General features: G+C 37.5%; 1 protein-coding gene across 1 annotated transcript in view; it reads left to right on the forward strand.

The window, feature by feature from the left end:
- LOC103781982 (roundabout homolog 1-like) overlaps positions 1-11,395 on the forward strand; it is a gene marked incomplete at both ends in the record, with an annotated part of 30,719 nt that extends 19,324 nt beyond the window's left edge. Inside the window, 3 exons of the mRNA XM_008949713.1 lie at positions 6,722-6,842; positions 10,623-10,761; positions 11,268-11,395. Coding sequence (XP_008947961.1) covers positions 6,722-6,842; positions 10,623-10,761; positions 11,268-11,395 — 388 coding nt within the window. The remainder of the gene's footprint in view (positions 1-6,721; positions 6,843-10,622; positions 10,762-11,267) is intronic.
- Positions 11,396-11,653: the final 258 nt, after the last annotated feature.

Genomic DNA, 11,653 nt, shown 5'->3' on the forward strand with positions numbered 1-11,653 from the left:
GACTCTGCCGTTGGAGACTCGTACTCTGCACAGCTCCACTTTCATTAGGGGAAAAGTAGGAAATTTGCCATCGAAGAACTACACTGCATGAAACCAAATTGTTTTAAATGCATGTCATTGTACTGCCATCATTAACTCCAGGCTTAGAAGAGTAAGACGGTGTTGGTCAGTACCTAAAATCATAGAAACTGAAATCCCCTTAAAATCAGCAGCAGAGTCCATACCCCTCTGAAATGGCCCGGTGGTGGGTACTCCTCCCTGCTCCACCCCCACCTCCCCTGAGCTGGCTGCAGGGTTTAGGTGTACCCTGCGGCATGTAGAGTCACTGCAGAGGCTGCTCTGCTTGTGTAAATGGGCCCTTTTGGTCCCCGAAGGGACGGCCTGGCATTGCCCATGGCCTCACTCTTGGTGACGTTTTGGGGCAGCCCCACAGGGAGGCCGTGTGTCCGTCTTCCGCAGCGTAGGCCCTTCCCGTGGGCAACAGGCCGCTCAGTTCCTCCGTGGATTTGGGCTATGTTGTTTCTTTCATGGTTGCCAGGTAGGAACTTTTTATATGTTTTAAAACTTTGGTTTGTTAGGATTATTTTTCCATATCACATTTCTGATGCTTTAGGTAACAGAGACTGAGAGATTTTGTGTGCAAATTAACCCCAGCTGGTCTGGGATTTTATTCTTGGAGGTGTGTAAATAACACAGTGGTGGTGATGGTTAAAAGAAAATTCCGGTGTAACGGATACGTCAAGTCATCTCACTTGTGTAAGAGGAAAGAAGTGAAGATATACCAGACACTGAGTTCAGTTCAAGTTCACTTTAATTTCTGATTTCACTCACTGATTGCAGTGAAAGCTATGTATGCACCAGCGCATCCAGGGGAGATTCATGCATGAGAAAAAAATTTAAATAAATTTACAGCTTCCCAGAAATATCATAGTTGTCATCACGAACACATCATTCCCACGTTGGGCTCAGTTGGGCTTTCTTTGGGTGTTGCAGAAAGATTGCTTAGTTCCATATATTTTTTACGGACTCATAGGATGAGCTTATGTGTTGCAAGTTAGTTAAGTTTAGTGTGTTTTCTGTACTCAGGAAATAGTACTGGCAAAACCAGTTTCTTGGTAGAGCAGATTTAAGGCCATGAAGGTAGTTGTAAAGTGCTTTTGTTGTAGGAGGTTTTTAATTTTGGTTTATAATAAGAAAGGAATTATTACATAGTAAACGTTTTGTCCAAAAACTGTACAAGTGTTTCAGGAAAATATTTTACTGGTTCAGATATTTTCATATAAATATAGCTGCCAGTTCAGAAATGAATTCTGATTAATGAGAGCCAAAATGGCCTATTTTAAATTAAATTTTCCTTTGTGATAAACAAAAGCCAAATGTTTGCAGAAAGTAAGTTTGGGACTGTTACAGTTTTAAACTTCTGAAAAATGTATATGCTGAGGCATGGATTTTTCTTTTCTGGAGTTGATTTATGACATTCTACATATATCTTGGCTGTTTCCACAATCTTCTTAGCTGGGTGAAGTATCAAACACATATGGTAATTCAGTTATTTGGTGTCTTGTGATAATGCCAAGGGCTGAATAACCCTCAGCTGCCTCTGAAGTCACCAAATAATTCAGGACACGGATAACCCTTAAGCCTTTGTAGATATTCATCTTCTTGTAGATACAGCCATTAATAATGAGGCCATAAAAGAGGGGAAAGCAGTCTCATGAGCAGACTTGAATCTGATTCTGACTCTGATGTATCCTGGCCAAATTGGCAGGGGTGCTAGAAGCAGCAGCTTGAATGTATTGCCATTTTATCTACCTTAAATGCTCTTTCTTTTTAAGTAAAGCTATCTTCCTATGCATTTTTCACCATTCTTTTTAGACTCTACCTTCAGGCCTGTCATCTTTGCAAGACTGTTTTGTTGGTCTGTATGGTAGGGGGGAACAATTGACTTGCACTTTGTCATGACAGATTTATAGCACAGGAAGACCACTTGAAAGTATGTTTTAAACTTCTTTCAAATAGATTTTTTTGTGTGTTTCATCTGGAGGAGGCAGCACATACCTTCCTGGGGTCCCAGAGAATGGAACCGAAAGCAGGACAGACTCCCCTATCTGAACTTTGAAGCTGAATAAAAACAAGCTTTAATCATTGTTGAAGACCTGTTCCAAATACGTTTTGATGTCTAGTATCTGATATTTAAGCACACTGTAATAGGTAGAGAAGAATGCTTGGGATTCACAAGGCTTGGAACGAGATACATGTTTTTAAACAAAAAATTAAGATAGGTTTTGGTTTATACTCTTTTTTAACTCAACTTTATTAAAACTGCAAAGTTGTCTTCCGTTGCTGATCCTCTGTGCCTTACCATCTCTGCTCCAATGACAAGTCATAATAAGGATATACTAATCGGGTTTAGGATGTTAGACTGCATAGGGGGAAATGAGAAAATTCTGTGTCCTAACTAAAGAATGAAAGCTCCATTTTATTCATATCTACCATCAGTGACACTATTAATTACTATTGCTTGTACTCGCCTTGTTCTTTAACAGTTTTATTGTCATTTATAATTAGATGTTATGCTTTTAAAGCACAGACCATGTCTGACAGGTTAATATCACATGCCTGTCATATTTCATTTAAATAAAATGTGATATATGTGATACTATGTATGCTGTACTGTAGAAGACTGAAATATGTGAAATTTGTGATATTAAGTATTCAGAAAGCCTGACTATACAAACAGAAGTCACTGTTTCACTCTGTGGTCTAAAATTCATTTTCTTAGGGATTTAAGTTTCCTTTAGAATTATTTTGCAACAGAGCAGATTTCATTGATTATGCAGAATGAAACTAGGAGCTAAAAAAAAGTTTTAAAATGCCAGTCACCTTTATATTTGGACTTCCCAAGCATCTCTCTCATGGCTTCATTCTTTCTCGTATTTCATAGCACATTTCTGTGAAAAGTAAATGAATCAGCCACATATATAAAAATATTTCTTAACACACGGAGGTATGGATTTATACATACAGAAATTTACACATACACACAACACTCATAGCTATATAAAATATGACCTCAGAATACATATATCTATAGTGTACAGCTATATTGAATACTTTGTGGTATATTGTAGAACCCTTGGGTAAGTTTTTATGGATTTAATTTATTGGCTGACCAAGTTGATTCATTATTTGTATATGATTATTTGCTGCTGGGTGGCCAGAATTTACAATTTTGGACCTAGTTAACTCTGGGGGTGCATAGAGTTTTCTGTGTGAACATCTCCAACTATTGTTTAAAGAAATAAATTAAGTGGACTTGCTCGAATGAACAATTTACTCACGAGGAGCAAAATATGGTCAGGCAGGTCACAGAAAATAGCTTTCAGTAAGTCTTTGTAAGTCAGCATGCTATTTTATATTCTCTTAACATACATACAACAATCCATACATGTTACAGACAACTGAAGATCATCTGTGAACCACTAATCACAGTTTTTTCTCTCATCAGTATTCAGTGCTATTCTTGTATTCTTTTCTTGCACAGCCCTGATAAATTTGATGGTGGGCACAGAACAGAGCGAAATCCTGAAGAGGCGTGAAAAGTCAAAAAGTGCCTTGGCATCATTTCTGTATAAATGAAACATGATGCTTGCCTCCATCTTTTCAAAACTGGACTTAAAGCTTTGGCAGTTAGGAAAGCAATTCTTTTCCTATGGCATGCAGTATCTACCAGAGTGATGTCATAAAACTGGTTGCTATATCTTGTTTACTTTGAAGAGAGGACTTTGTATTCAGTATGGTAACAGCTCTTTGGGAGGTTTGGGATGAAATGTTATACTGCCTGTCACTTTTTCAAACCATTCTGTCATTTGCTAGTATAAAGTCCAGTGGGTGTCTTCTGGGGCAGGGGCACAGATATGAGATGATCCAAAGCGCTCAAATTAAAATGCCTTGATTAACTGCTAAGTATCCACACACTATGACTATTCTAATTTACAAGATTTCAGATAATGCCAGCAGAGGTGGTTTGGCTCCTTCCTGTTCTAAATAATAGACATGAACTTACAGTACTGGACTTACTGTACATGAAATTAGTAAGACAAAGAAATGTAGCAGAGATTCTTTGCACGTTCCTACAAAAATGCATGTTTCATTGTGTACTTTTTTACTTAAAGCCACTGTCTACAGCCCATAGGTATTTCTAGTATTTCTTATAGAAAGAAAAAGTGGCAATCATTGCACGTAGAGAACATAAACTTAACCCAGCTGCACATTTGATCGGCAATATCTTGTTAGTAATTAGAAGGGCTTGATCAATCTTACTGTGGTGGGGGTACCTAATTATTAAAACTTAATGAAAAACTTGGGATGTGAACCGACGGCCAAAGTACACTTTCTTCTAGCCATCTGTGAATGCACCACTTACAGGCATATGTAATTCCACGGGCATTTGTGGGACATTTTATTGTAACTGTGTAATTCATTACAGTTTAATGTGGCATAGCCATCATTGTAGCTAAAGTTCTAAACCATTCTTCTGTTTGAAGGAAAACAAACAAACAAAGATGGACAAAGGAAAAGCCCTAGGAAAAATAAACCGAATGCATTCAGAATTTCATCTTGGAAGCTCAGTTTCCTTCAATAGGCATGTCACATCTTTGGAACTCTGCCTCAATGTCCATGAGGGAGTGTTTCCTCTGACTCCCCTTCCTTATGAAAATCTCAGCATAGAAGAGAAGCAGCTTTCAGTGGTTTTTTTCAGTTGTTCAAATCTTTCTGCTTTAATGTGTCTCTCCATCTGTGCTTTGAAGAGAGGCTTGTGGTGATTCCTACGAGTTACTAGGATAGCTCTAGCTGTAGGTTACAATTTGTGCAAAATAAAGAGTTGTGTCATTATGTAGTGAGTCTGAATGGGATTTTCATCAGTGGCAACATCACAGAGGAGCACAAATGCTACCAAATATTAGTAGGACTTAAGAGCTTAAAATGTATGAAAATCACTGCTTTCAGTTTTGTAAACGTGGGTTTGAAGTCATCAGCTGGGCTGGTAAATTTTTGTGATATGTAAAGACATTTCTTTGTTAAATGCAGTGTATTCAGTAGTGATACACATGAAAAGCACATATTTCTGCATATGTGTCTGGATACACCAATACCCTCAAATGCATGTGGAAATCTTTCTAAAATTGTTTTTTAACATCCTTTCATAGTTTACTTGAAATACATAGCTTTCTGTGATGTAGAGATATGTAGAACAGGAGTAGATATAGATAGACTTCTGGTTATGTTTTACATTCTCTTCTCATGCTTATAGTTCAGGCAGTCAACAATCTAAAAATACACACAGATTGTTGAAAAAAATGTGTATTTGCAGGTCACCTTTACTTTTCATTCTTCATGCCTCAAATCCCCACTGAAATTTCAGCATTAGTAGATTTCTGGATGATAAAGGACGTATCTTTTCTGTGCTCAAACAGCAAGTGCCAAAGGCAACAGAAGGAAATTTGTATGCAACACTATCTATGTTGCACATGCACGTTCATTTATCTCAATAACTGACTGTCATCTTTGTGTGTGTACATCTTACAATGATAATAAGAGCCCAATGCTTCTCAAGATGTCAGACTTTCAGGGATAGATTTCTAGCTTGAGGCAACATGTGCAAAATATCTCATGCTAAGAATACTCTTCTCCTTGTCACTGACCACATTAGACCCTTTCATGTAGATACATATGTGGCCTTTATTTATTGTGTACTTCCACCCATGCTTTGGAACTGCAGTGGTTTTTATATGTGAACTCATAAAAATACGTTCACTTAAAAATGTAATTAATGTAATCAAGTGATGATTATTTTAATGTACAAAAGCATGGTATGTAGACAGTTGCCTACACAAATTTTGCCTTGCTGTGCTGAACTATGAAATTTGTTCAACCATTTTGTCAATCAAATGGGAGAATAAATACTATTAAAGGGAGATCAGGTATTTTCTATGGCTTTAATGTTTGGTTTTTTAGTATAAAACAGTAAGATTTAGAATCACAAAGGGGCAGTATGTTTTCTGATTTGGGGGTTATTGGAATTCCACTGTCTTCCAAAACCTGAATGCAGAATTAAGAACAGAATGTTACTCATTTCCCAGTAAGGATTTAGTTGCTTCTGCCCAGCTGCTTATCAGTCTTTAAAGTTACTTAAAGATGAAGAACTGAAGAGTAAAAATATTTCCTTCACTTCCTGAAGAAATGAAAGCCAAAACAAACACAAAATTAATTAGTAATAACGAGCATGACCAATGGTAGGATAACATACACATATTTCTTGTCAAGAAAAAGTAATTGCACACCATGATGTTGAAATGGGATTTATGTCCAGTGCTAATTTTTATTCTCCACCTCATAATATCAAACCTGCAGTACTACACAGGGAGGAACCATAGTCCTTCTGCCCAACAAGCATTAAGCAGACTGTTGAACAGCCTGTCTTACATTATGCAGAATGAAGAAGAATAGGGGACCAAATCTGAGAGACTTTAAAATACTGATGTAAAAGTAGGAGGCAAACTTTTTGCGTGAGATAAGGAAATTAGTTTAGTAGTAATTTTTTTTTTTCACTGTCTAAAAAAATCACTTGATAGCGTATTCTGTTCCATTATCTGTAACAAAACCTTTTTCAAGTTAATAAATATTATTAAATTGCTAATCCATCCTTGATTTGTCCTAGATCAGAGGAGGAAAGCTTATGATCACATACACACGAAAGAATGATGCTGGCAAATATGTTTGTGTTGGAACAAATATGGTTGGAGAACGTGAGAGTGAAGTTGCAGAACTCACCGTTTTAGGTAAGAACTCTTCCCTTAACACTGTGTTAATCAAAATGTCCAACTTTTGTTTCTCCTAGTGTTGCGGTTTGGGGTCAGAGCCGCCCCCAAACCAAGTAAGCATCTAAAACACCTAGTAAGCCTTTTGTTAATGATCATTCTCATCTATTTCCTTTTCAGTGTTTATCTTGAAAATGTTCCATTTTCCAGCAAATGGGTGCCAGTGAGTGGCTGTGCAGTCCACCTTGAGCTTTTTTTTGCCATCAGAAGACATTTCTTAATTCTCAAACTGTAAATAATTCCAGTGTCCGCTGGCTGAATCAGTATTCTGAAACAATAGAAAAACAAAAATTAACATCACTGAGAAGCAGAGGCTTAATTTTTCCCTTTTGATGAATAAAATCAATTATTGTAAATTTCTATTCTAAATAATTATCCTTTCATTTATAGTTGTTTGTACTGAGTGTTGTAAAGATAGAACAGGTCTGCTTGTTCAGGTGTTCCAAATGATAGTTCTTCTGAGCATCCAAAAATATGTGTTCATTTAAGATAACTGAGCTTAGCTGAAAATTTCTTTTTTTTGTTGCTGTTGCAGAAAGGAAGCTGTAACTCCATATGCAGTCTGAGAATTCCTTCACTATGAATGTAAATGCAGCTTTGGGAGTTTTCATTCAAAATGTGTCCTGTGTTACTTGAAAGTAGAGAAGGCTCAAGATAGCTTAAATATCTCAGAGGTACCAGAAGGAGCAGATACTTTATCATCAAAGGATGAGAATATCCAAGCTATGGTTCATAACACAATGGTTTCCATCCCAGTGCTGCTGCAGTAGTCCTGTATCTTGCTTTTTTGGTTTGTTTGTTGTAGTTCAGGTTTAAGATCTGTCTTGTCAGTCTTAGGCACTTTCATCTGTCTTCTTTTAGAGTTAGGACTCAGGTAATTTGAAGTCCTGTTCAGAGTTTTATTTGAAGCAGGGCCTCCCACAATAAAATGAGATTGTATTTCATCTTAAAGTTGTTGAAGCTGAATATCCAGCAAGAAAGTGTGTGACTTTTTAGAAGCTAAGGAAGACTTCCTATAATCCACTAGACTGTTTGATTTGGGTTTGTTTGTGGGTTGGGGTTTTCTTTTTTAATTTTTTTTTTTTTTTTTTTAAATTTGTAGACACCTTTGAAACACTGTAGCAGGAAGTTTTTTTATCAGATAGACTTTTAGAACTTCCAAGCAAAATCTAGAATTGAAAGTCATAATTACATGAGTAAAGCCCTGTCACTGGGCTCCTAGTTAACTGTACAAGTTAATTGTTTATCACTAGACTGCTACTAACTATGGAACCATGGTATGTACTGTTACATAGTCCAGACTGGAAAATACTACTCTTGCTGGACACCTGTAACAGAGATGCATTCTAGGGAGTGCTCTGTCTGTGCCTTTTTCTTCATCTCGTTTTCTCTTCAAACATATTTCTGATTTTCAGCATAGGAAAACTAGTGAGGTTTTCTTTTCAAAAAGCTTTGAATGTCCTATCAGTCTGTGTCTAGAAAACTTTAATACACCTTATTCTTTCAGCTCAGGCCTTAGATATGATTGAAAAAGCATGAGAAACATGCTGACTTCATATAGTTAAATCTTTAAGTATAAATCTTCTGTTTATAGATTTTGGTATTTAGAAGTTGAACTTCTGCTTTTAGGTTTCTGCTTTAGATCAGAGGGGGGATTGCACGCCAGAAACTGTAGTAGTAGAAAGTTTCAAAGTGACCCTTGCTAAGCTTTCCGTGTATTTACAAAATAAACACCTTACAAAGATAGATACTTGCATCAGTGCTGATTTCCCTTATCTGTTTGTGTCCTTGAATAAGAGTGTTACAAATGGGCAGACAAAAGCTCTGGGAGTATTACTCTTCGTTTAGGAAACTGATCTAGAGAACAATGTGCCTCTTGTGAGTTTTGCCAGTGTGCAGCAGTCCCAGCCTTACCAGATCAATTCTTTTTCTCTTGCATAATTAAGTTGAATATGCTTGCCCAAACTCTTTCTTACTCTGCGGTTTAATCCAGAATGTTCTTTTCTTGCATTCAAATTGGGTTTTTACTGCACCTCCAAGGAAGAGGCCAGGATGGGGGGGAATGTCTGTAGTTGTGGCTTTTTAATTCACAGGTAGACTCATGTCAATAGGTCTCTGTTTTATTTCTCATTTCTTGTATATGAGCCCAGTCTAGAACTGACAACTTAAATATCAACTTATTTCATCTAACGTTATTTGCCTAGCATTGCAAGCAAAGGTCAATTTTCTACAACACATGTCCAGTTGGTCTGGACATCCATGAGAATAAAGTAAGCTCTTTTATAGTTTTTTTTTTCAGTTTTTCTTTACATTTCCACTTCCATCCCTTTTGAACCATTCACTAAAGCTTTAGGATACCTCATCTCTGTATCTATACTGCATCTCTATATCTACATCTTCAAAGTAATCATCTTTTAAAGGAGCCATCTTGTAAAAAAAAAAAAAAATGCACATTAAGAGTATGGGATTGTCTCTTTATCATTCTGTCCTATGAGAAATTTGTGGCATATTTTTGGGTATTCACACTTCCTGATTGTGCCAATGGCTTCAGACTCTTCAAGTTGCAGGGAGATGATATCTTTAATGCATACAGGTCAAAACATGCAACTGTCTTCTCAACCCCTCAGAACTTTTACAGGTTTATAGGCAAGAAGGTCATCTGCCTTAGGCAAAGGAACCTGCCAAGCACTCTTCTGTTAAACCTTCCCTGTTCTTTTATGCACACCCTGATGTCATCTGGTGTTGATCTTCTAGATGGGTAATCCTTCCTGGAGTACCCCAGAAATTGTTAAAAACATTTTTCTTCCTTGTGCATATGCAGACCTCACTGCACTCCAGCTTGGTGTGGAGCAATGAAACTGTGAATAGCCCAGCATCATAAAGTTTTAAACTATTACAGTTATAAAAGTGTGTTGAGCGCTTTCCTGAAATGTCTAGCTAGTAGCTGGGCTGCCAGAATTGCACAGCCTCTGCTGAGATCCCATTGTGTTTCAGAAAGCCTGAGAAAAAGTATGCACCAATTAATCTCATGCTGGTGAGCCAGCACTTGGGTCATCCACGTCAGGGATAACAGCAATTTTTATGAACACAAATTATCAAAAGGATATTGTGGGGTTTTTTTGATTGTTTTATTTTATGTGTGCTAGTGAAAGAATACGTCTTTCTAATGAAACGTTGTCTTTCTAATGTTGGAAATTACTGCATTGAACACTCTCTACTGCTGACACCTGCAAGCACCTCATAGATACACTGCGCTGGGCCTTAGCCTCTGAAGTTAGAGGCACCACTAAGTGAAAACCTGCAGTGAGACAGTGCTTCGTGTGTACCTTTGGTCTTTTTGAAGCAGTACAGCAGATGAGTGGTCATTTGCCTGGATCCTTGCAACAGACCTGGTTCTATCTGAGGATAGATATGTATTTAGATTTTCTGTGTAGATTGATTTCCTTTCACTATATTAGCCCTGACAATGATACTTAAGAAGTAAGGAAGTCTGTGCTTGGATCCTGAGCCATTGTGGAGATTGTCTGCCTCCTGTACTGGGGTTTGCAGTGCTGGCCATCTGCAGGACTACAGATATGTATCTTCTCCATGGGGCTGGAAGCAAGAGGAGTGGTGGCAGAGGCACCTCCATCAGATTTGTCATTCTGCACCCATGGGTTTTGCAGCCACAGTTCAGGGAAAATCACAATTTGGGCACAGAACTGCTGGACTAATCCCATTGTTTCTTCTCCTTCCTTTTAGAGAGACCATCTTTTGTGAAGAGACCAAGTAATTTAGCTGTAACTGTGGATGATAGTGCAGAGTTCAAGTGTGAAGCAAGAGGTGACCCAGTCCCCACAGTAAGATGGAGAAAAGATGATGGAGACTTACCAAAAGCAAGGTGCAGTACAAGGAAACATCTTTTGTGACATTTAGTCTGCTAGATGATGCAGCCATTCAGCGTTTGACAGCTAGCATTTCTTTTTCTTGAATGGAGAAGGCCTGGCTTGATCTAATAAAAAATTTCTCGTTTACCATTGAGCTTTATTTGAAGTTACAATTTGTATGGAAACTTATAAATGGCTTGTTCTCAAGGTTTTGTTGTGACAACACATGACATGGCGTTCTGTGTTGGAGCTGTACAATTTTATTACCCCAATTCTACTGACATCAATAAAACCGACTCACATTGCAAATGAAATAAGGTTTATAAATGTTTAGATATATTTTCCTTTTTAAACTTTAATTTTACATTATCAATTTATAAGGTTTTATACATATTTTTATTTCTGTGGGAAATGTGGGAATAAGTATCTTTGAGAGAAAACCCACCGTATTTTTAACCTTTACAGAAATGTTACCAAGTTCTTATTCCTACTGATTGTTTATTACTATGTATATTTAAAGATATGAAATCCGTGATGATCATACGTTGAAAATCCGGAAAGTGGTGGCAGGAGACATGGGCTCCTATACTTGTGTTGCCGAAAATATGGTTGGGAAAGCTGAAGCATCGGCAACTCTAACGGTGCAAGGTAAGGATGCTTCTTTGCATAGTACTCCAGTCCAGAATACAGTTGATTTTATAGGGTGCTACATGCACAGTGGTTGAGTTTATATGCAACTATTACAGTTGTGACTTATGCAGGAACTCTGTGCTATGTTGTTGAATACAATATGTGAAAACATGTTCAGTTTGAGTTGTATTCTTAAAAGACTGGAGCACTTCACGTGCAAGATATTTGTAAACAGTCTTTTGTGGTACTGGGCTGGGGAACTGAGTATGTTTTGAT

This window comes from Merops nubicus, unplaced genomic scaffold (genome assembly GCF_000691845.1).
Source record: "Merops nubicus isolate BGI_N331 unplaced genomic scaffold, ASM69184v1 scaffold49321, whole genome shotgun sequence".
NCBI lineage: Eukaryota > Metazoa > Chordata > Aves > Coraciiformes > Meropidae > Merops > Merops nubicus.